Raw genomic sequence first — 27,151 nt, 5'->3', positions numbered from 1 at the left:
AGAGGAAAACAAATTAGTAAAAAGAGAAACCAAAGACTGGATATTAAACAGGGTGGATTATGGTCTTAGATGGGAGGGAATGAGATCAAGAACACAAACACTCTAAGCATTAGTCTTAGAAAGGGCAATGCATGGCTAAAAAGAGTCTTGACGGTAGATGGGAAGAAGCTGGGAATGGTCATGTCGAATAATTTACTTTTTTATCTGTGAAACAGGAGGCACAGTCAATTTGGCAGTTATAAGAGGCTTGAAAAGAATAAAAGGTTTGTAATACCTCTTCCAGGAAACACAATAGTGAACCATTTAGGAACCATTTAGGAAGGATTGCTAAGCAGTATTAGAAAGCCTGTGTAGCATATGGCCCTCTCAAATAGTTAGAGATGTTTTTAGACATTTAAGAGGAATTAACATTAACAAAACCAAGAGACAAAGCCAAGTTCATGTCCCATAAAACACGGATATTTTATTCCAGCTCTAGGAAATGGAAAAAAAAAACAGAGGGAAACACATCTTTCCACACACCATTCTAATTTAACTGACATTAATTCAGGAAAGCTAGAGCAGAAATATATGTTTATACATATAAATATGTATGTCTTTATACATACATAGACATATTTTCAGATTTCAGTCTCACTGGAATTCATGTCTTCATTGGTTGCTGTTGTTTTTTAATAAATGCCCTCAAAGGTCATCAAATGCAAGATAACCTTATATCTATGTCTCCTCATCAATCATTTAATATTGTTTGCATTGCATTCACAGTTTGTGTGTTAACCACTTATGTAATTCATCAAATTGCACATTTGGAAATGAAAGGGAAAAACTTGTTTTAGGTAATACTCTATGTATCGGTTACCCATTACATGATTTTTTTCCATCATTATTTGCAACTTCACACATCTTGTAGTTTTCTATGTAGTCTCTCTATGCAGTCTACTTCAGCTTCTAGTGCTGTACATATCTATATCTTCTGGGTGGGACTGCCCGTGATCCATGAGCTTGGGGTCAGGCATAAACTGTGTAGCACCTGATAAAGTATTAAAATGAAAAAAAAAATTAGTCACTTAACAAATTTATTTTTGATACTGGGAAGACAACAGTGAACAAACCAGATAAAAATATCTGGCGACACAGACCTAACATTTCAGTTAGGTGAGACAAACTAATTAAATATATATCAGATGCTGGCTAAGTGCTGCGTGAAAAAAATGAAACAAGGAGGGCTATATGGAGTGCTAGGTGATTTGTAATTTTAAATAGGGCAGCCAGGGAAGGCCTTTTGGAAGGGCGATATATGAGCCAAGAACTGAAGGTGTGAGTGTGTACCCTATAGATACTAGTAGTCAATGCCTTCCAGGATGAGCAGACAGCAAGTGTAATGGACCTGAGCCACGTCTGAGGAACCAAAATGGTTGGAACACAGTAGACAAAATGTGGTGTATGTAGGGGTGGCGGCAAGGCAGTGAGAGAGAGAGTGACAGGAGATGTGATCAAACAGACAATGGAAAACTAGGTCATACTGGGCTATGGTAAAGATTTTGGCTTTAAGTAAGATGAGAAGCTACTGGACAATTTTGAGTAGAGGAGTGAATGATGCTATGTTTTTGAAAAAATCACTCTTCTCTGTGGAAAAAAAAAAAAAAACCTGTAAGAAAACAAGGGATAGAAGCAGGGAGATCAGTTAGAAAGAAATTACAGTACTCCAGAAGAGATGCTGAGGGCTTTAATTAGGAAAGAGTAATGGAAGCAGTGAAAAGGTACCAGATTCTGGATAATGTTGAAGGTAGAATGGGAAGGATTTCTCCTAAATGAGTTGACTATGTCTTGTGAGAGAGACTCTTCAACTTGAGAAACTGGAAGAATGGAGGTCACATTTACTGAGATAGGGGAAAATGTGGGAGAAGCAGGTTTAGGGAAAAATAAATGAATCATTAAGTTTTGGATGTGTTCAATGTGAATTGCCTATTAAACATCTGAGTACAAATGAGTCTTCTGGGTTAAGATTAGGAGACATTAAGAAGGTTAGGAGAATATAGGAAAGAAGACTAAGGAGGAAAGCCAGTGAATGAGGTAAGAGAACCAAGAGCAAGAGATATCCCACAGGCCAAGTGAAGAGATTGTTTGAAGGAGGAAGGAATTGAACCTGTGCCAAAGATTACTGATGGATTGCATAAAATGGAGATTAAGAATCCACTCCTGGATTTAGCAATGTGTGGATCACTGGTGATCTTCACAAGCTTCCTGTGTCCCAGGCAAGTAGCTAAGTTATTTTCATGTGTTATCCTATAATCTCACCATGAAGTCGATACTATTTTTACATTGTCCTTATTTTACAGATAAGAAAATTTTAATTTGAAGAGGTTAAGTAACTTGACCAAAGTCATTCAGCTGATAAGTGGTGGAGCCAGGAATGAATCCACATTTGTCTGACCCCAACACAACTACCCAGGCTCTTCTTTAAAATTATGTTTATAGCAGTAAAAATCTCATACAATTATTTTTAGTATTAAACATGATAATGCACACAAAGTGCTGCATATAACACCTTGTGCATGGTAAGTAGGCAAGAGACAACTATTTTATATTTATTTTGTGACATAATACTAAAAACATTTTTTCAGAAATTTGTTTTTATTTTAAATATGTTCAAAATCTGATTCATCTTAAAATTAATTTTATTACATTTGGAACCATACCTTTTCTGCATAAAGGAAGTTAATTTCCAGTTTTATAATGAAAACAAAGGAGAGAAATTAGAATACAATGATAGATCTTATACTTATCTTTTCTGAAACATATTTTATAGCCTGACATACCTATGTATAGCTTCATCATCAAATATTTTAACAGAACAACCAGATTCAAAGAAATTAGCATTTATGATGGTACAGGTAATGAAGCTCTCCACAGAATAAATTCTTAACTTCGTGTCCCTTTAGGAGTATGTTATAACTCATGTGATCTATTAACTTGGATAAGGAAAATTTGTCATTATTTTCACTTACCTTTGACTTAAATGGACATTTTCTTCAATAATGAATACAGGCAACAAAACACAATAGTATCAGCAGTACCTTAGATTTCTTTGTCACCAACAGAAATCAGATATATTATTACATTATAGTTGCAGATTATCTCAAAATATTCACACTCGCCACTAATTAAAAATTAAAAGTTATCAGACCTATTGTTAGATATTGTTGTTTAATACACTTAAGGAAATTCATACATTACTATGTGTTTATTTTCTGCATTTGAAAACATTCTGGGAAGAGGTTGTAGCCCATAAAAAGGTTAGGAACACACTGGTGGTTCTGCTGATCTCTACTGCCATCTGGTGGGAACCATTGCTCAGTGCAAGTGAAAAGTGTGCAACAAGTTATATCAAGCAGAAAACATATAGTAGGCATGTGACAAATAATTATTTAATGTAAGTCTCAATGTGTCCAATTTACTTAACAATGTCCATCAACTAAGTTCTCTAGCACTTATAAATGCTTCCTTAATCTATACTCTTATTCTAAATTTGGTGAAAGGTTCAGCTTATCCCAATTTCCTGAATTAGAAAGGTCCTTTTGCCTTTAGATCACCCCTCAAAATTTCTTAAAAGGCTTCAAGATTTTAAGGTATTAACAACTTAAAACAGAGATTATTAGCTAGAGTGATATGTATCAGAATCCCCTGTGGAGCTCTTTCTAAAATCTACCCGCTTGGAGGCCTCACCTCTGGAGATTCAGATTTATAATTCTTGAGTAGACTCTGAACCTATGAATTTTGGAGAAAAAAAAAACCCTCAAGTAACTGTGATATGGATCCCTCTGGTTTAGAACTACTAAGCCTGTCATTTGATTTCTATCTTTTTAATAACCTTCATCTCATGCCCTTAATAAGCAATTAAGAATTCTATCTTCTTAGAAATTTAATCAATCTCTTGAGTGGATTAAGGGCTCTCTTACCCTCTCAAAGAATGAACTATCATAAAACTCTTCTTGAATCTGAATGCCCTAATCATCATGATGCATTCCTTTGCAGTTTTATATGTTTGCTTTCTAATAAGAATGTTTTCTGCTTCAAGCTTTTTGGCAGACTTTTCAAAAAGCTGGTGTTATAACAAATAAGAAAGAAATATGTTTAAAGTTATGAGACAGCAATGAATTATAGTCTCAAATAGCCCTTATGTGATATCTGATAGTATCACATTACTAATAATTTAGTTCACATGTTATCTCATTGATATTTTAAGCAAGTTAGGTATAAAAAATGAGACAGAAAACTGATAAATTGCTGAGTGAAGTAATGACTGCTACTAATTCTGTTTTGGTTTCTCACGTATAAAATCAGGATGACATTCAGCATTCAGCTTCTCAGCAACTCAAACACTTAAAGACACTAGTCACTATAAAGTATTTTGTCAACCTTTTCCATTCCTTTTTTCTCTCTGTGCTTCAGTTTGGCTAGTTTTTATTGACTTGTCTTTCAATTCATTAATTCTGTGCTTTCTGGTATATAGTCTGCTGTTAAACCCACCCAATGAGTTCTTAATATTGGGTACCGTATTTTTAACTTCTAGAAAAGCCACTAGATTTTTTTAACAGATTCTAAGTCCCTGTGACATTCTCCATCTTTTCATCTATTTTGTCTATCATTCTTTCCTATTTAACATATTAGTAATAATTATTGTAAAGTCCTTTTCAGTTAACTTAAATATTAACAATATTAATATTGTTAAAGTCTTTTTCAGTTAACGTCAATATAAAGTCATCTGTGGGTCTGCTGTTGTTGTTATATTTCTTTATTTATTCTTCTACCAATCACATCTGCCTGCCTTTTGGCATAACTACTATTTTGTTTGTTTGTATGGTGGACATTGTGTATGAAGGAAAAGTAGAAGCTCCAGAAAGGTGGAAGCTCTTTAGAAAGGGTGAAACACTTATCATCTGAATCTAGTCAGGCATTGAGCTGGGTCTGGGCTGTGTTGTAGTTTCAGTAAGAGTCAGTTAACTTCTGGTTCTCCCAGTTCAGGTATGGCACTCTCAAGCTCCTGACTGACATCTGTCTAGTTTCTGTCTCCTCAACCCCCCAAAATTGTAAGAAATTAGGATTTGCCATTAAGAGGTTTTGAGTTTGGCTATTTAGCCTCCGAATCCACAAAAAATCGGTCAACTACCATAAGGGGACATGAGTCATGCGTACGTTGCACATCCCTTCTTTCTCGAAGGAGAATTGGCAAACTATTCTGCAAAAGGTCAGTAGCAAATATTTTTGACTTTGTGGACCATATGGTCTCTGTCGCAACTGCTCGACTCTGCCACTGTAGTGTAAATGCAGTCATAGACAATATATAGATGAATGCGTGTGGGTATGTTCTAATAAAATGTTATTTATAGACATTGAGATCTGAATTTCATGTAATTTTTACTTGTTATAAAATATTATTTTTTATTTTTTCAACCATCACTGTTAGCTTGCAGAATATATGAAAATAGTGAGTCAGAGGTGGCAGGCCAGCCATAGTTTACCAACCTCTGCTTTAGAGGGACATTAATCTTGTAAGAGTATGAGAGATTTCATTCCGCTTTCATCGGATTCTTGAAGAGATCTATGACACCAAATTTCTAAATTTGTAATTCCCATAATAATAATTTTCTCCATTAATGTGCATGAGATGGTAGAAAACAACTCATATTCGGAGCCACAACATACAGTTGGACAGTACACCCGATCTATTCTATATGGTGAAACGTGGTAGCCATGGCTAGGCACACTAGGTAAGTGACTTACTCCTAAAGTGTGCTCAATGAAAATCTATTTCTCGGCAAAATGACTAATTACTCTAGGCAAATGATAATAATGATATATTTTAATATCCACTGATACTTCTTAGTATATCTCTGCCATTGTAGTTAGTGCTTTACATGCAATATCTCATTTAATCTTTAAAACCTTGCAAGAACTATTATTGTTCCCTTTTTGTTGGATGAGGAGACTGAGGCTCGAGGTGTTTGATAACTTGCCCCAGGTAACAGAACTAGTACAAATGTTGGATCCAACAGAAATTTATTTCTCATGGTTCTAAGGACTGAAATTCTGAGATCAGGGTGTCAACATGGTCAGGTTCTGGTGAAGGTCCTCTTCTGGCTTGTAGACAGTCTAGTTCTCAATGTATTCTCACATGGCAGAGAGTAGAGGAAAGTAAGCTCTCTCAAGATTCATAAGAGCACTACTAATCCCAGTCATGAAGGCTCCACCCTCATCACCTCAACTAATTCTAATCACCTCTCTGTTGTTTACAAGTCACCCAGTCTATGGTATTTTTTACGGTAGCTCAAACTGACCAAGGCATATATGATAAGAATGAATAGCACTGGCATCTCTTTCTCCCTCTGCATTATCTCCTTAGAATGCTTTTCATATACCACATCACCCAAGACAGGCAATAAAGAGTTCCATCATCCAGATGTGTGAAGAAGACATTAGCTCGGGAAGGTTTTGGTCCCACTTTTAAGCTGTAGTATGCTTCATCTTCACAAAGATACTCTGTAATTAACTAGCATTTGGGAAAATGACCATATATTATATTCTTGTGAGAATATGGTCACCTGTAGATTATTCAGAGACTCTAAAAACTGTATAACTTGTCTTGATTAGGAAGGAGAGAGGACAGAGGAAAATAATAAAACTCAAATCAGGTTTGTTATTCAATGAGATTTTGTATAAAGATTAAGTGAGAGAGGAGGAGACTGAAATTAGAGACTAAATTCCAGTTTTAAATTAGATAATCTATACACAATGGAAAGAGCTTGTGCTTTGATGTCAAGAAGATCTAGGCCAGAAACACAACTCTGCCACTCACAAGCTCTATGAATCAGGGCAACTTATTTTAGCTCCCAGAGTCTCAGTCTCTTCATCATAAAATGGGAGTAATTACTGATCCAGCAGAGGTTTTTGTTTTACTTTGTGGGTAAGGGCTGAATAACACATTTCTAGCTCTCTGCATTACAGTATGTGCTTGATAAATGGTGGATACTATTATTATTCCCCAACCTCTGAGTTAGTCACCTTTCCTCTGCAGTAAGACAACTTCATGGGTTTTACCATTCACATTGTACATACAGATACAACTATGCAAATCAATATGAATACATTGTCAAAATGGTATCAAACACTGTCACCTTCTTTTTGATCACAGTAAAATCATAGTAGTGTTTTCTTAGAAAGCATAATTGTCACTGTTTGGTTCCACAGAGTACTTATTGCCAGTATGGAATACTAGGAACATTACAAGTCTTAAGATTGACAGGTAAATAGCACAAAAAATGGAAGCTTACATTTCTTTATGTAGGTGTGACTCATACCTTTAAAATTATAGAATCTAGAAAGGCTCATTTTCCCCGACCTGATAAAATAGCTCATACTTATAACGTTATATGAAATGTTTCACCCAATCAACCTGTCAGTGCTACTCTATATCCTCACATACAAAGATCTATATTATGAACTATGTGGTAATTTAAAACAATCCCAGGCACCTAAGTACCTCATAACCTAAAAAGAAATGCAAACCACAGATACAAGAAAGACCAAATATTTACTGAGAAAACACATCTGTAAGTTCAAACCACTAATGATAATGCTATCAAATTATTTAAGAAAAGAATGAAAATAAAACTGAATTATTCCCAACAAACCTGAGGTGGATACTGATTTGGTCTTCGCTTCAGAGCTGAGTTCTGCTGGCAAAGGCACTGAGTGTTTCAAGACATGAGTTGTTTTTGCAAATGCTTCTATTTCGGCAGAGGATCCTAGCTGTTTACCAAAAAGATTTTTCCTTGATAAGTACATCATTTTACTAAGAGAATAAAATTTCTTTAAAAATTATACCAAATTCCTTCATGTACTTTCTTATTTTATCCTCGACCTCTGTCCAGTACCCTCATTACAAGCCAACACCCACCCAAACAAAAATCAATATGGACCGTCTTGTTCCATTTAAACTTTACCTTAGTTTTTTCCTTAGGCTGAGGAAGTGACTCTTTTTTGTTGCTTTTTGTCCACAGTGATTTAACTGTTTCAAAAGTTTGCTGGCTTGTAGCATATATCTTTTTCCCTGTTACCTAATTAAAACAAAAAGGAAGTCAAATAACATATATTTTTAAAAGTTAAAATAAAAAATGCATTTTAGATTTGTCAGGTATTTTATATGAACACTCAGGTAGGAATCAATAAAGATATAAATCTCTAAATCATATAACACAAAGCACCATTTCTAAAATCCTATGTGAAAAAACTGTTGTGTCATGCAAAGGGCTATAAGATATGTATACACTGCAAATGTTTATACATATGCAAAATGCAACATATAAATCTAAAATGTAACATAAATCTAAAACTATGTCTACATTATTTTTAAAATTTTTTTCAGCTTTATTGAGATTAGGTTGACATATAAAAAACTGTATCTATTTAAGGTATATAACATGGTGATATAAGTGAAAACTGTAATAAACAGGAGTTTTGGGAATAAACTGCTGACTGAGAAAATTAGATTTTTAACATGCTACAAAGTTAATGCTTTTGCTTAAAATTTTATGGTGCTTTCTCCATTCATAAAGAAATAAAAAGCATCAGCTAATTCTTCCAAAGAATATTATTCTTTTTGGTAGAAAGGTAAAATAAACAATGATCAATAAACATACTCAAGCAGAGGCTGGGATGCTCACTGAATTCCTAAAGTTACTGTTATTTTCATTCATCTATCTTTCTCTTTGAAAATCTACTTCTGATTTCTTCTTTTTTCCTATTCTTCTCCAATCCTTTTGTTCATTATGGTTAAAGTAATTTCAACAGCCATTGATTTTTCAAGTTTCAAAGATGTTTTGAGGGGCTTTCCAGGATTACAATTTCTACAAACATATTTGTTTTAAAAATTAGGTTTCCATCCTCAAATAGAAATATTTTTATTGTTTTTACTAAGTATATACCTATACTTGAAAAGTAATACAGTAGTATAAAGAAATTCCTCCTCTTCCCCAAATACAACCTTTGTTAACAGTTATACCTATATTCTTCCTGAATTTTTACTCATATATACATTAAATATATACAAACAAATTTTAAAACAAATGCAATGTTAACATTTATAGATCTTTCAAAAAAGATGACGTAGATCTATATGTACTGGCATGAGTGGAAGTTCATGATGAACCACTAATTTGAAAAAGGTACAGAATAGATTATATAATATAATCTCAATTATGTTTTCAATTAAATTTTCAAAATAAATTACATATGTATTTAGTTTGTTTTCCTTTTTAAATACAAATGAGATCACAGTAAACATATTATTCTGAGATATGATTTTTTAAAAGCTTGACAATATTTCCCAGGTATGATTCTACATTACTTTATATACTCATAGATCTAATTTTTAAAATTGCTGCTTGGTTTAGTATTCTATAATGGATGTGCCACAATTTGTGAAACAAATTCCCTATTGAGGCACAATGATTTAACAGATCCCCTGTTGGTGAGCATAGGGGCTGTTTTCTTTTTGGGGGTAGGGGGATGGCAAGTATAAGCAATGATGAAATTAGCATCATTATACATACAACTGGGACCATAACCTTTATGGTATTTCCTCAGGATACATTCCTAGAGTTGAAATTTCTGCACTGAAGAGTATACACACTAATTTTTGACAGTATTACCATGTTGCTCTCCAGAAAGTGAGCAATATACTGCAGCAATTTACATTCCCACCAAGAGTATAAGTCTGTTTTCCTACCCTGTTTACTAGCAGTGATATTATAAGTCTTCTAAATCTTTGTCAAATTGAAAGGCTAAAAACCAGTATCTAAATGGTTTTCCAAATCTGCATTTATTTGATTGCTAATAAAATCAAGTATCTTATATATATATTAGGCCATTTATGTTTCTTACTATATAGATTGCTAGTTGGTGTTTTTTTCTTCATTTTCCCAGAAGGCACATTCATCTTTTGCTCATTGATTTATAGGAGTTCTTAATACATGAAGGATATTCATACTTTGTCATATATGTTACAAATAGTTTTCCCAGTTTTTCACGTATCCATTAACTTTGTGTATGGTATTTTGTAATCTACCGAAATGTATTAATTTTGATGTAGTCAAATATGTCAACTTTTTCTTTGATGGCTTGTATATTATATCTTGCTTAAGAAAGCCTTTCTTATCTCAAAATTAAACAGGTATTCCTCTTTTTCTTCTCATACTTTTTATAGTATTCTAGTTTATGGTTAGATCTTTATTCCACCTAGAATTAGTGTTCCCATGATAGTTGGTAAAGGTCTGACTATTTTTCCAAACAGCCAATTATTTCAACACATTTCTTGAAAAAACAATCCATCCTTTCCCTTACACACTGATCTGAAATGCCATCTGTACCACATATCAATTCTCTACCCAATTGTGTACAAAGATATACTCAATATAATTTTTTGGATATTCTTTTTTGTCCTCTTGATCTATTTTACTGTCTATGCTATAGTAACCAATACACAGTAGACAGACAATAAATACTATGTGCATGAATGTTATACTCCATTCAAATACAGGACTTTTGTAAGAACTGAATTAAATTTCTAGATTTTGAAACACTTGCCATATTTGAACACTTAGTCTTTTCATCTAGAAACAGGATATATCACCAAAGACATTCAAGATTTTTTGTTAAACGACCTTCACATATAAGTGAGATCAAACAGTATTTGTCTCTCTGTGTCTATTTTATTTTACTGAGTATAATGCCCTCTGGGTTCATCCATTCTGTTGCAAATGGCAGAATTTCCTTTTCTAATGGCTAAATAGCACTCTGTTACATATGTGCAACACATTTTCTTTATTCTTTTATCCATTGAGAGACACTTAGGTTGTTTCTAATCTTGACTATTGCAAATAACGCTGCAATGAACATGGAAGTACATGTATCTCTTCAAGATACTGATCTCATTTTTTTTTAAATATATACCCAGAAGAGAAGCAGAAAGTAGAATGGAGGTTGCCAGGGGATAGGGGTGAGGTAAATGAGGAGATGTTGGTCAAAGGGTACAAACTTTCAGTCATAAGATGAACAAGTTCTGGGTATATTATGTGCTGCAAGGGTGGTGATGGATGTGTTAACTCAATTGTAATAATCATTATATAATGTATATGTACATCAAGTCATCATGTTATACACCTTGAATATATTTGATCTTTATTCATCAATTAAATATTGTGAAAATTTAAAAATGCCCTTCCATAAAGTTTGATAGTCTTTTTCCTTTTAAATAGGCCTTAAAACATTATTTGGTTAGTTTATTCCTAGATATTTTATAGTTTGCAAGATAGACTACTTTCTTTTGACTACTTGTTACTCTTTACATAAGTTAACAAAAATATTGTGAGGAAAATTATAAAAAGCAAACAGTAATTCCATCTTGAAGTATATTTTCAAAATGGTGAATAACTGGAGTGAGACTTCCATTTTTCAAAGACCTTCTGGACTAACATTTCTTAAACTTTTTAATATCATAGATGCCTTGAAGAAGCTCCTGAAAGCTATAGGCCCTTTCCTTCAGGAAAATAGAGACACAGTTTAAAAGCTCTCATCTGACATCCTTTTAAGAGACTTGACTAATAAAACTTTTTAAAAATTTATTATAAATGATGTTTGTAGAATGATGAATATTCATTCCTATCAGGTGCTCTCCAATATGCCAAGGTATTATCTTTCACAATTTGATTAGTATGCTTGTCAAAAATAACTTGCTTTTTTCCTCAAGTTGCTACATCAGTTTTACTTGTAATTAAACAGTCTAAATGTAACATAATATGATAAAATATGAGTGTAAAAAGAATTATTGTTTCTAGGAAAATTAAGTTAAATGCTTCATAAAGACTGAAATATGAATGGCTAAAAAAAAATAACTGCTATGAAAACTAGACAGGAGTAAGACAATTATAACAGATGGGAGAAATATAAACTAAATCCATCTGAAAGGATTCTGCACTAATCATTTTTTTAATGTTTTTAACTGTTCATTCTATTTTAAAGGAAGCTAATCTGGAAATTATAAAAGACATATTACAGATATGGCTTATGGTTAGAATGATGTTATGGATCTTTAACCAGGAAACCAATACTCAAAGAAACGCCCTACTTCAAAATAGAGAAAAAAGAAAGACTTTTTTTTTTTTTTGAGATGGAGTCTCACTCTGTCACCCAGACTGGAGTGCAGTGGTGAGATCTCAGCTCACTGCAACCTCCGCCTCGATGAGTAGCTGGAATTACAGACACTCGCCACCAGCCCTGGCTAATTTTTGTATTTTCACTAGAGATGGGGTTTCACAATATTGGCTAGGCTGAAGAAGGACATTTATGTTTTAATTTGAAGTTAAATTGAGGGTATATATATTTATATTTGTTTACAAATCACTGTTTTAACATTTTCAATTGCTAACTACTGGTCCTGATTATGACAAATAAGGTTTTTCTTGTACACATATGACTTTTCATAAAGTTTTGGCTAGGAGGGTGTGCACAGATTCTCTAAAGTCCATCATGAATCTTGGGTTAAGAAAAACATTACAGGCCGGGCGTGGTGGCTCACGCCAGTTATCCCAGCACTTTGGGATATCCCGCTGAGGCGGGCAGATCATGAGGTCAGCAGTTCAAGACCAGCCGGACCAATATGGTGAAACCACGTCTCTACTAAAAATACAAAAATGAGCCAGCCATGGCAGTGCACACCTGTAGTCCCAGCTACTTAGGAGGCTGAGGCAGGAGAATCACTTGAACCTGGGAGGCGGAGGTTGCAGTGATCCAAGATCATACCACTGCACTGTAGCCTAGGCAACAGAGCAAGACTCCAACTGAAAAAAAAAATTATATATTTGAATTTGTCATATATTACATGTGATATAGTCAAAAGAAAAGCAAGGATTTCAACTCTAAGAATTTAAGTAACAATTATTATTTACTCTAGAAGAACGTTTAAAAATTAATCTCTTTTTAAATTTTTTTTATTGCATTTTCACAAGCCCATTCAAAAGCGGGCAAAGGATATGAAAATTAATCTCTTATACTAGAAAAATTTTATTTGAAGTTCAGCAATTCTTTTGTTTTGCCTTTTGTAAAAGTAAAATTCATACTTTATTTTTAAAAATAAAAATAAGACATATACTATGATCTCATTCTTATCTGCCTATTCAAACATCTGTTTTTCTATCTCTGTGTATGCATGGTAAGATGTCTAGAAGAACACTCCAGTCAAATGTTGATGTGGATATTTATATGGATAGATGCATTTTGGGTGGCAGGTTGTTTTCTTCCTTAACTTTTCTGAAATATTTAAATTATCTAAAGATAAACAGGTAAAATTTGTAAAAAAATAACCATGATGTCATTACTCTTAGAAAAAAGAAGAATCAGTGGAAGCACCATCCACTGGGAAGAGTAATGAACATGGGAGCAAAAAATCTGAAGCTCATTATGATGCTGGGGAAGTCAGTCACTGTGAAACTTCTCTGGGCCACAATTTCCCCATAGATAAATGAGAAAAGACCAAGGTTAAATTAAATGAGCTTAACATTTTCTTTCAATACCAGCATCTTATTAAGTGGTTAATTCCTATGTAAATTATTAGGAAATAATTTTAAAATAAGTTTACAATGTTCTCAATTATTTCAGATATAACTAGACTTAATGAATAATGCTCTTTTCCTTTATTATGAGCTTTTATAGTATGACCACATTACAAACTACATAGTACACCATATCCATGACATTCTCAAAATATTGATAGGCAACTTTCTCTACATTAATAATTAATGAGATGAACTAACGAGAATACAAGTACAGAAAGTCCTTCTGCTAACACTACACATTGTTTCAAGTGTGTTGGGGAAATGTTAACTGTTGGTAATTAGGAGAAGGAAATGAGGGGAAAAAATGCATAACCCAAAGTTTCCTTCTCAATCTGAACATGTGTTAAAAATAAAATACTGACAAAAACTGTTCAAATCATTAAGAGAATTTGGATTTGTACTTAAGCTCACAAGAACCTGACAAAACAACTATAGTAAGCATTTATACAGGTGTTTCTTAATTCTAAGTGGTTTTGATATATTGAGTTTGTACGTGTGTGTGTGTTTTACCTTCAGAAACCACAGAAGCCAATCTATCAACTGGTTGTTTCTAACGTCAGGTTAATCTGCTGAACCAAACAGCTGCTAGTATTTTAACCTTCCTTTAAATAAAAATTCAAGTTTATATACTCAACAATGGAGCAGTAATTCTCCTCATAAATTCTAATTCAGTGTCTCTGATCATAATCCTCAAATTTGCCCTTACATTGTTGAATTATATTTAAACAAATTCATCCTATTAAGAATGGCATTTACCATGCTGAGATGCTAATGTGATTTGGCCAACATAAGAGTTGTTATCAACTATGTCTCTTAAAATTAAATGTTGCAGGTGCTGTGCAACATTTAAATATTGTCACACTGAGAGTTTAAACAAATACTGAAATGTTGCTATTATTTAAAAAGAACTTACCTTAGTAATTATTACTGACTGAACTGGATAGCAAACAGTTGCTCCTAAAGTGGCCAGTCCCAGAGGATAAGTAATTTTCTTAAACTTAGAACCTATAAAATGCAAATAAATTATTAAACTCCAAATAGATGCCACCAGAGACTTGATGTTCTTACACTGTAATGCTTTCTTTGCTCCCCTGGTAAGCCATCACCCTCTGTTAAATTACTTTTTAGGTAATTATACCAATCAAGATGGAAGCTAAATATGCCCTTAAGGATCTCAACTCAATTACTCCTTAGCTGTCATGTCCAATTTAACAAAAGTACTCTCAATCTAAATACTGACAATTTCCTACACAAAAGGAATTGATGATTTTCTTCTGCTTGAAAGCTAGGTGTTTTTCATGTCCTATGAAACCCAAAGTTATAGCCACAATTTTGCAAGTATCTAATAAAGCATAATAATATAGGTAATTAACTACTGTGTTTGTGACACCATGTTAAACCGAAATGGACTCTCTCTTAATGTCCTTTCTTGATTGAGTATTTAGGAAGGTGAATGACTCGACTAAATAATCACCTAAGGACTTTAACAGGTGCATAAGTCCTTCATGTCACTGATTTAGAATACTGAATAATAGTTTCAAGTAACTTGACTTAAGTAATGCACATCCAAAAGTGCCTTAACTATACATCATCCAGAAGTTACTTTCATATCATTTTTGATACCAAAATCCTTTCAAAATATCTTTCAAATAGAATCTCCCTGGGAACTTCAATATATAAAACCTATAAACTTGATGCTGCTCTGAGTAACTTGGGGGTGGGAAGCTCTGTATCAAACACTGGATGTGTGATTTTTCCTTTATCCCGATACCATCACTAAACACATCCATGAAACTGGGGGTTCTACAGAATAGTTTGAAATCCACTACTCTAACCCATAGTTTAGTTCCATACATATAACTAGGCTGCTCGTTCAAAATAATATGCATGCTAAATGCTTGTTTGAGTATCTTAGACTTTAATTATGATCTGGGCAATTGGAAGATGGGTTTTCAAATTGGGATAAGTACTTTTATTATCTGAAACAGCTTATACAATCCCTAATCTGACAAGCGAATAGCCTCTCTGGTATATTATAAAAAGTAAAATGAATGTTTGCAGGCAAATTTGCAGTTTAGGGAAGGTAAAAACAAGAGTTCTGCCTGGTTTAACTACTATTAAAGAAGCCTGCAAGAACAAATTACTCTAATATCTGCTATTCACCTCTATTTTTAAATAAAATGCATCCTGACAAGCAAATGATGAGAGATTTCATCACCACCATGCCTTTGTTGCAAGAGCTCCTGAAGGGAGCCCTAAACATGGAAAAGAGAAATCATTACCAGCCACTACAAAAACACACTAAAGTACACAGATCAATGACACTATGAAGCAACTACATTAACAAGTCTGCAAAATTAACTAGCCAGCATCATTATGACAGGATCAAATTCACACATAACAAAATTAACCTTAAATAAAAATGGGCTAAATGCCCAATTAAAAGACACAGAATTGCTAGCTGGACAAAAAGACAAGAGCCACCAGTGTGCTGTATTCAAGAGATAGGTCTCAAGTGCAAAGACACACATAGGCTCAAAATAAAGGGATGGAGGAAAATTTACCAAGCAAATGGAAAGCAGAAAAAACAGGTTGTAATCCTAGTGTCTGACGAAATAGACTTTAAACCAACAGATGTCAAAAAACACAAAGAAGGACATTACCTAACAGTAAAGGGTTCAACTCAACGAGAAGAACTAACTATCCTAAATCTATATGCACCCAATACAGAAGCACCCAGATTCAAAAAGCATGTACTTAAGGACAAGTACTTAAAGACAAAGAGACATAGACCCCCATATAATAATAATAGTGGGAGACTTTAATACCCCACTGTCAATATCAGACAGATCATCAAGACAGAAAAGAAACAAAGATATTCAGGACTTGAACTCAGCTCTGGATCAAGTGGACCTGATAGATATCTACAGAACTCCTCCTCTCCCCAAAAAACAATATACATTCTTCTCAGTGCCATGTGGCACTTCTCTAAAACTGATAACATAATTGGAAGTAAAACACTCCTCAGCAAATGGCAAACAACTGAAATCATAACAGTCTCTTAAACCACAGCACAATCAAATTAGAACTCAAGACTGAGAAACTCACTCAAAACAATTTAACTACATGGAAATTGAACAAGCTGTTCTTGAATGACTTCTGGGTAAATAATGAAATTAAGGCAGAAATCAAGATGTTTTTTGAAATTAAGGAGAACAAAGACAAAATGTACCAGAATCTCTGCAACACAGCTAAAGCAGTGTTAAGAGGGAAATTTATAGCACTAAATGCCCACATCTAGCAAAATCTCAAATCGACATCCTAACATCACAACTAAAAGAACTAGAGAACCAAGAGCAAACAAACCACAGAGCTAGCAGAAGGCAAGCAATAACCAAGCTTCAGGGCTGAAGGAGACAGAGACACAAAAATCCCTTAAAAAAACCCAACAAATCCAGGAGCTTTTAAAAAAATCAATAAAATATACTGCTAGCTAGACTAATAAAGAAACAAGAGAGAAGATTCAAATAAACACAATCTGAAATGATAAGAAGGATACCACCACTGATCTCACAGAAATGCAAAACACCATCAGAGAATACTATAAATACCTCTGTGCAAATATACTATAATATCTAGAAGAAATGGATAAATTTCTGGACACATACACCCTCCTAAGACTGAACCAGAAAGAAGTTGAATCCCTGAATAGGCCAGTAAAAAGTTCTGAAATTGAGGCAGTAATAAATAGCCCACCATCCAAGCAAAGCCCAGGACCAGATGGCTTTACCAGAATTTTACCAAAGGTACAAAGAAGAGCTGGTACCATTTCTTCTGAAAGTATTCCAAACAACTGAAAAGAAGGGACTCCTCTCTAACTCATTCTATGAGGCCAGCATCATTCTGATACCAAAACCTGACAGAGATACAACAAAAATAAAGCAAGCTTCAGGCCAATATTTCTGATAAACATCAATGCAAAAATCCTCAGTAAAATACTTTCAAACTGAATCTAGAAGCACATCAAAAAGCTTATCCACCATGATCAATCTGGCTTCATCCCTGGGTTGCAAGGCTTGTTTAACATATCCAAATCAATAAATGTAATTCATCATGTAAAAAGAACTAAAGACAAAAACCACACAATTAACTGAATAGATGCAAAAAAGGCTTTTGATAAAATTCAACATCCCTTCATGTTAAAAACTTTCAATAAACTAGGTATTGAAGGAACATGCCTCAAAATATTAAGAGCCATTTATGACAAACCCAAAGCCAATATCATACTGAATGGGCAAAGGCTGGAAGCATTTGCCTTGAAAACTGGCACAAGACAAGGATGACCTCTCTCACCACTCTTATTCAAGATCATATGAGAAGTTCTGGCCAGGGAAATCAGGCAAGAGAGAAAAAAAATAACGGGTATTGAAATAGGAAGACAGGAAGTCAAATAGTCTTTGTTTGCAGATGACATGATCCCTATATCTAGGAAACCCTCTCAACTCAGACCAAAAGCATCTTAAGCTGATAAGCAACTTCAGCTAGGTTTCAGGATATAAAAATCAATGTGCAAAATGTGCTGGCATTCCTACGTACCAACAACAGGCAAGCAGAGAGTCAAATCATGAAAGAACTCCCATTCACAATTGCCACAAAAGAATAAAATACCTAGGAATACAACTAACAGGGGAAGTGAAGGACCTCTTTAGGGAGAACTACAAACCATTGCTCACAGAGGACACAAACAAGTGGCAAAGCTTTCCATGCTCATGGATGGGAAGAAACAATATCGTGAAAATGGCCATACTGCCCAAAGCAATTTACAGATTGAATGGTATTCCCATTCAGTTACCATTGACATTCTTCACAGAATCAGAAAAAACTATTTTAAAATTCATATGAAACGAAAAAAGAATCACATTCCTGACTAGCACAGAGCTGTGCCTTCCAATATAAGTAATTCTGTCTGGGGACAATGTCTGGCAACTGGAGTGTGGACAAAGGTTGGATGGAAGGTGATCAAAATGGCTAGTGACTAGAGAAATACACTATCTTAGTAAGGGCTTAGAGAAATGAAAAACCTGTATACAAATGTTCATAGTAGCTCTATTATGAGCCACCCAATGCTGGAAACAACCCAAATGTCCAACAGGTAAGTGATAACGTAAAATGTGGCACACATCCATATGAGGGAATACTACTTAGTAACAAAAAGGAACAACCTATTGACACATGCAACCATCTTGATAATCTGAGTGAAAGAAGCCAGTCTATGTATTCCATTTACATGGCATTCTCAAAAAGACAGAACTACAGTGACAGAGAACAGATCAGTGTTTCTGGGGTTTAGAAGCAGGAAGAAGGTGAGACTACAGACAGACTGCATGAGGCACTTTTGGGAATGATGTAACTATTCTGTATCCTGGTTTGTGGTGATGTTACATGACTCTGTGTATATAGTAAAACTGATAGAATTGTATGAATCTATGTATAATAATGTTAAAATAAATTTTCAAAAAATATTTAGCTGTTCCTATTAAAATTATAATTTGTCATTTTGTTTTCTAGGTAACTTTTTCTTAAAAGACTTTACGAGTCACTAACTACCAAAAAATTTGAGAGTTTTACCTTAATGCAAACATATATACTAATCACTCAAACTATTTTTCCCAGTCATGACCACCCATATTCTGTAGGTACTTTAAAAAGTTGAGACAGAGATACTTATATATGAGACAAAGTTTGACTTTCTCTTGGTCACATCCTGACTAATGTTGTTGGGACTGACATGGTATCTCATTTTAATTTTCATCTGCATTTCCCTAATGACTAATGATGCTGAACAGCCTTTGGAATAGCTATAGTTTTGAAAACACAAAGTCCTTATAAAAGTAACCATGCTGTGAATACAGAATTTAAAATGTTTACAGTAGCCTATTCAAATAATATTCAATAAAGCATATGAGGTTTTCTCTTGACCATATAATATCATGGCACTAAGAGAGAATAAGAGAATATACTTTTAAAAACCTTACCTTTTCTCGCTGAAACCAAGCCCACCAATCCTGAAACTGTAATAACTCCCATTTTTGGAAGAAAATCTTGAGGAGGACTCTTCAGATAGACATAAGCATCTCAAGAAATCAGTTAAAAGTTAACATAAATAACTGAATTCCACTGAACATTCTATACAGCTATAATGTAGGAAGGTTAAAGAGACTTGCTAAGATAATAATGGAGGGTTTAAACACTCTTCAAAAGAGCTATACATAATGACAATATGAGTAGCAACCTAAAAAACTAGATTTACCTGTTACGAAATAAAATTTTCCTTCCATAGTTGATTTAATATTTATTTTCTTAATGATACTGGTGATTATCACTATAAAGAAATGTAATGCTAGAGGGCACATCATAATATGGGTTACCATAAGGTAAATTCCTGACTTTGTATGTATTATACCTCTATAACGAACATGCTTTTGCCTTTATCTGTTCAAACACTGATGGCTTCCTTTAAGAACTGAAATAGATACTTTATTAAGGACCTTTGAAAATAATTTAAGGATACACACAGCTACCAGACCTTGCTTGCCACTACTCCCTAATAACCTCAGGACAGCCACTGCTATTGGTTAAAGTCAATCATCAGTGAGCAAAGTAGATGAAGTGTGGGTGAAAGTATAGATTTCTTGGCTTTCTATATATTTAAATTGTCTCTGGTTCCAAACGTACACTTTTCTATCATGGTTAATTATTTAATGGTAATCACATATCTAATCCTATTCCTCAAGATTGATGAGGAATATAATTTTGAATTAATTCCTAATACATTAAATAATGATCATTCAAATACAGATCATCAACTTCATGGAAACATTCAAAATTTTAGCTCATCTTTCTATCTCCTATACATATTTATGATGACAACTGGCATAAGCCAAGAATATTAGAAAGCCATATCTGTTGCTAAACACCATTAACAAGCTAAAGAGTCAAATGCAACTGGTTTTTAGCCATTAGCTTAAATATTCCAGGGTTAGTGATTGCTAAAACATTTCCTAACAATTGACAGCAAAATACAATGTATTTTAACAGCAAATAGCACTTAAACTAATTAGCAACAATGGAGACATGTTTTTAACTTATGCTTTATGATATATAATATAGAATTTGTAGTGAAAACAGACTTCAGTTTGTATACTGGCACCACCACTTCTAGTTATGTACCTCAATAACCTATTTAACCTTTCTAAACCTCAGTGGCCCTCATCCGTAAAATGGGAATAAATATAATACCAATACTAACAGAATTGTGACAAAAATTATGTAAAATGTTTAGTACAACACCTTAGCCAATAATAACTGGTGAATAATGGATATTATTGCTTTGCTTTATTATCAATTAATTTCTATACAGAGTACCTTCTGAGCAGCTAAAAGCATGACAATGGATAACACACTGAGTTTATTTTTCTTGCATTTAAACAATGCAATTTAAAAACACAATAAAACATTTCTAATTATTCACTCACCTACCTTTTCCAAACTGTACTGTATTCGTTATCCCATTTTTCACAAAGACATAAACACCCTAAGCAAAAAAAAAAGGGGGGGAGGAGAGGAAGACATCTGCATTTTTGAAGCTGTTGATAATGAGATAAAATTGCCTGCATTTCTGAGATTATATTAAAAGGCTGACTTACCATTAGGTCCAAATCTAAATCCAGCTTTTTATTGTATTCACTATGAGAATACTCATTTACTTAGTTTTCATATTCTGCTTTTCCTTCTATTTAACATGGGTAACATTTGTACCATTTTTCTCATATAAATGGGTAATGTAATGTCTATGAAATAATCAGAGCAGAAAAGATACTGAAAAAATAAAGATTTATCATATTATTTTATAATGACCTAGAAAAATGAATGGAATTTAAATAAAGTAAGAAGGCAGGTATATTTCAGTTTAGAAGCAACATCTGATTAATAAAGATGCAATAGGAACAACATGATGATTTGTGGAGGAAAAAAAGGGCAAAATGCCTAAAGGAAAGGGCTTCATCTTCCTCCCTTTTCTTAGTGTACATTAGAATGAGAAAAAAAATCTAAATTACCTCAGGACAGAAATCATCCTGCATAGACCAGTGTTTACCCTGTTTTTAAACAGGAACATAAATTCTCTAGAAATCAAAACTATGTTTGTCTATTGGAGGAATTAAAGCTTTAAAGCAAATCTTTAATTTTACCTGTTTCCAACCAATTTATTTTAGTGCAAAAGAGTGTTAAACATAGTTATTGAATGCTAGGTATTACATCACTTACATAAGAAAAAAAAGGAAGTCACAAAATGATTTACTCCTGGTTATGTAGTACTCTGTTGAAGAACCCAAAAAAAACAATCCAAATATATGGTCTCCTTCTCTGAACTAGCTGCTATTAAACCATGGGATAAAAACAAGAACAAAAGAGATTTTCAAAGCAGAGAAAATAGAGATTATTATATCAGACAGGAAAGAAATAAGTTTCTGTTATAGAGATAGCTTGTTTTATAATTTAGTCTTAGATATTTTAACGGTTATCAGAGAGATGCAGAGGAGAGGTTCATCTTGGTTTAAAATTGTACAAATCAGCATAAATGCTAACTGCCGTTGAAGTACTTTTCTGTAGAGACTGTCTTGAGAATATTTCACCTTCAAAATTAAAATACCTATTGACCAGTCGATTGGGAATCATTTAACCATTAAGGAAGAAAATTAGTCATCTTTAAAAAAAAAATTTTCCTTATCTCTGCTAAGGAATTCATTTTTACCACATGGAGTCAGTGTTACCTAAATTTCAAAACACTAGGCAAGGAGTAGGAATTGAATTTGCTCTGCATTCTTCTAGGCTTAATGTGGAACAAATTTGAGTCAGACATATTTTTTAAAGAATAGATTACATTTTTAGGGGAAAATTAGAAAAGAAAAGTTGTTTACATTTAGGATGAAATGCACTGGAAATTGCCTTTCTTCAGCCTATTTGTTTCAGCATATTAATGGAATAAAACATTCTTTTGAGGCTTAAATTGGATGATGGTTACAATAGCAATCTTTAAAGACCTCTCAGGAACGTTTATCTCACTGAAGAAAAATTTGAGAACATTATGGACAATTACGTCTCAGGAGGCTTAAGTCTGAATCATCTAGCTACTGGAATATAGTCATAGGGGCATGACTCAGACCATAATTGGTTAAAGTATTTCCCTCTTAGATCAAACTATTAATAGTGTGTAGTACAACTAGTACCACTAGAATTATACGAGAACCACTAGTTTTCAAAAATAACATCATGTATTTATCAGATATTCAAAATATCATCTGGAATCACCAGAGTTCATTGATTTGGTATTTCACCCAAGCATACATTATTTTTCATAAGCTCATTAGATTTCTTTTTACAGAAAATTGATAGAAACTAAAAAAGAACAATGGTTCACAATCAGGCTATATTTGGGGAAAAGTCACATGGTTACTACGTAAGAATGATGAAAACACTTGTACCAACATTAAGATACTGATGTTGGAGATATTGATGCTAACACAATTATGTTTATGTGATGCTAATGAAACATTAGTGTTTTATCAGCTTACTACTCTGCTGATGGATATTGCTAACTGAAGGCTAAGCATTAAAATAAGGGGTATTCTACTTTGCCCAATAGTTTACAGTAGTTAGAATGGTCTTATGAGCAACTCCAACAAGTAAACATTTTGCTTAGCCAAAGAAGAAAATATTCAGAAGTAATCTAAGAACTTCACATAAAAAGTGAGTGATGCTGTGCATGCCAGGTGACATAAATGCTTGATGAACTACTTTAATCTATGTAGTTGTGGTATAGTAGGTTCAATATAGCAACAAATTATTTGCTGCTACTTCTATTGACAGTTGGCATCTAATTCCCTTCCCTTTAAAACTGAGCTAGCCTTAGTGACTTAACAATAGAAGGCTGTAGAAGTGGCTTTCTTGGATATCTGAGGATAGGTAAAAAGCCTGGCAAATTCTGCCTAGGGCCATTTGTAACACTGTCTTTAGGAGTCCTGAATTACCTGTGTTAAGTTATATATGACATATTTGCGATCACCATGCTTGAGAGCCCATGTGTAGGCATTCTAGTCAATAATCCCAGCTGAACCCAGCCTTCCAGCCATCCTGAACAAGGTGCCAGAGATGCAAATGAAGCTGTCTTGGACTGTCTAGATCAGCTCATTTGCCAGGTGAATACCACTGGGCCACCTCTGTCAATACAACATCCAACAGATGAATCATCTGTCTGAACTCTGACCAATTCATGACTTACAAAATCATAAGCTGTAATATAATGGTTGTGGTTTTAAGCCACTAAGTTTTTGGATTAGTTTGCATCAATAGGTAACTGGAACAATTAATCAGAAATCTCTGCTATTAAACCACTATCAGAAATTACTTACCTTGCACCAGCCAATATAACGACCAGTTGCAGTGCGGATGGAAGCAAAGCCCATTTGTAAATGACCAGGCTGCTCTTCAACATATTTAGACTGGAGCGGTGGTGCAGTATATATGGGGAGCTACAAGCAAAAAATGTTCATGTCAAAAACAAACTAGCTGGATTGTCCGTATCGGCAGTATGGCAGAACAGGAATCCTCATCAGCCTCCTTCCTAAAAACAACTAGAAATGCTGATAAAATACTTTTGAAAAACCATCTTTAATACAGGAATGATGTAGTAAACTTTTTATAAAGATGATTTAAAACCCAGAAATTAAAAGATGCCAAATATAGTATAACCCAGTGGTCCTACTCCTATGTATATTTAGAGAAAGTACTATTTTGCACACCCAGAGTTATGTATAATAACATTAACAGCAACAATTTAATTACAACCAACTCAATGCCCATTCACAGTAAAATGGATAAATTGGGGTATATTCATACAAAGAAATATTAGGAATCAGGGGGTAAATATAAAAATTATAGCAACATGGAAAAATTTAGATGAATTTCAGAAATATAATGTTACTAAGAAAACCCCCAAAAACATACTGCTTAGCAAAACAGACATATAAGGTAAAATTTAAAAGGAGGGGAATAATAGTAAAATCTCAGGGTAATGGTAACCTCTGAATGGAATGAAATGGGAACACAGGGGATTTTGCTTTCCTTTAAATTGAGTGGTAGGTTCATATTATTATTATTCATACTTTTCATAGTTTGAAAAGCCTTTTGATTCTAATTAATATTTAATAAAAACAAATATAAAGAAAAGAACAATGAAAACTTTAAGCAGGTAAGGACTTATTTCCTTTTAAAAAAACCTTTTTTTTTTTTGCTTTTATATTTAGGGTATAAATGCTCCTATAAAATTTCGTGTTTGATGAAGATATAACTGGGAAGAATGAAGTTTACAAATCAACAGCAAAGGAACTAGATGATTAATAACTTTGGATTTGGTCTTTTACCAACAACAAACATGAAACTATATTTAATACTGTACTGTATTCTTGGAAAATTCTAAGAGTGGGTGTAATATGTCCTCATCACATAAATGATTAACTATTTAAGGTAATACATATGTAAATTAGAGAGATTTAGTCATTCCATAATGTATATATACTTCAAAGCATCGTGCTGTACAAGGTAAATGCATACAATTTTACGCCAGTTTTTTTTCTAATTAAAAAAATGTCTCTATATAAAACATTGGACAATGTCAGTTTGGTAAAGTTTTTCTAGTATTAAGTCAGAAACATTGTTTTGCCATTAAATGACTCTTTACTACTCATACCAGGATTAAAGAGTTAGTGTTTCTCTTTCTGTACTAATGCTTAGACTTAAATTCACCACATTGGCAACTATGTGTAATTAGGAAGATGAGAGAGGCATATTTTATATTAAAGACACATTTTATATATGAAAAGCAGGTACAGTGCAAATAGGGAAGTTTCCTCTTTCCCATACAAAGGGGAGATATATGTAGACATACTGGTGTCAGAGTGGGCAAGGTTATTTACTTATATGTTTATCCATCATGTTTCTATCCTTTCTATTCTTTACACATCCCAATTCCAAACTTTATTACACTCATTGTTTTTATTCTCTCTCCTCTGTCCCCATCAAAACCTGCTGATTATATTTTTTTAATTTATTTATTTTTTGGTCTTGCTTTGTCATCCAGGCTAGAACACAGTGGCATGAACACAGCTCACTGCAGTCTCAATCTCCCAGGCTCAAGCAATCCTCCCATTTCAGCATCCTGAGTAGCTGGGACTACAGGCACACCTCCACCACACTTGGCTAATTTTTGTTTTTTTTTGTAGAGATGAGGTTTTACCCTGTTGCCTAGACTAGTCTCCAATTCCTGAGTTCAAGCAATCTGCCCATGGTTCACGCCTGTAATCCCAGTACTTTGGGAGGCCCGAGATGGGTGGATCACAAGGTCAGGAGTTCAAGACCAGCCTGGCCAAGATGGGTGAAAGCCTGTCTCTACTAAAAATACAAAAATTAGCCAGGCATGGTGGCATGCACCTGTAATCTCAGCTACTCCTGTAATCTCAGCTACTTCGGAGGCTGAGGCAGAGAATTGCTTAACCCCGGGAGGCTGAGGTTGCAGTGAGCCGAGATCGTTCCACTGCACTCCAGCCTGGGCAACAGAGGGAGACTCTGTCTCAAAAAAAAAAAAAAAAGGAAAAGGAGAAGAAATGTTCAGGGATGTCTATATACATGTAGTCCAATTGCCAGTCATTTTACTGGTCTGAAAACTGCAGATTTTATGGTTAAAAAAAATGATTGTCCCATGGTCCTACAGAGTTTTCTATTACAAGGAGATTTAATTATGTTCACTAGATGGCATATAAGGCAGGAATACACTGAGAATATTTAAAAAGATGTTCAGTGAGAAGAGTTGAATTAAAATAGGATTTTCTGTTAAGTTACAAATTTAACAAAAGATTCAAATAACCAAATAACCAGAACATGTCATTCATAAAGTATTCTGGTTTAGTAGAGGCTTTATTATAGATGTAAACAAGAAGTACAGCTCACCTTACACAACAGAAGTAGCTAGGAATGTTGCACATAAGTCACATTTTCATCCCTTCAGAAATTCTACATTCCTCAAGGATTAGATCCTGACTTTTTGTATAGTCCCTAGCACATAGTTGGCAACTAATTTTGTTTAATAAGTAATTCAATTAAATTATATATAAAATATATGTGGGGACTACAATAAATACCAAGGAATACTGTGTATTCCATAATAAACAGCACGACTTTATTTTAAAATTTCAAAAGTTAAATTCAGCTATTAGGGACTTATCTTCCTACCCAGATTTGAACTGTCCAGATATTAGAGTGTCAAAGAAGACTTAAAACCAACATCCTCTTAAGATTAATAAAAGGAAAAAATAAAAAAATACTTAGAATCAGTTTGTGTGGAGAGAAATGACTCTACCCTAGACTGT

The 27,151-nt window shown here is 33.8% G+C and overlaps 1 protein-coding gene across 3 annotated transcripts in view; it reads right to left on the bottom strand.

Moving 5' to 3' along the window:
• Nucleotides 1–437: 437 nt before the first annotated feature.
• The window catches only part of APOOL (apolipoprotein O like), a 74,563-nt gene continuing 47,849 nt past the window's right edge, over nt 438–27,151 (bottom strand). For all 3 annotated transcript variants that reach the window (XM_017968571.4, XM_002763048.7, XM_054251146.2), the window contains 7 exons: nt 24,140–24,259; nt 21,210–21,264; nt 19,706–19,804; nt 14,584–14,675; nt 8,004–8,117; nt 7,692–7,809; nt 438–1,030 (listed from right to left, as the gene is read on the bottom strand). In XM_017968571.4, coding sequence (XP_017824060.1) covers nt 942–1,030; nt 7,692–7,809; nt 8,004–8,117; nt 14,584–14,675; nt 19,706–19,804; nt 21,210–21,264; nt 24,140–24,259 — 687 coding nt within the window. In that variant the 3' untranslated portion in view covers nt 438–941. The remainder of the gene's footprint in view (nt 1,031–7,691; nt 7,810–8,003; nt 8,118–14,583; nt 14,676–19,705; nt 19,805–21,209; nt 21,265–24,139; nt 24,260–27,151) is intronic.

Source organism: Callithrix jacchus, chromosome X (genome assembly GCF_049354715.1).
Source record: "Callithrix jacchus isolate 240 chromosome X, calJac240_pri, whole genome shotgun sequence".
Classification (NCBI taxonomy): domain Eukaryota; kingdom Metazoa; phylum Chordata; class Mammalia; order Primates; family Cebidae; genus Callithrix; species Callithrix jacchus.
The sequence above is the reverse complement of the archived record's forward strand: the minus strand, read 5'-3'. Positions and strand labels throughout refer to the sequence as shown.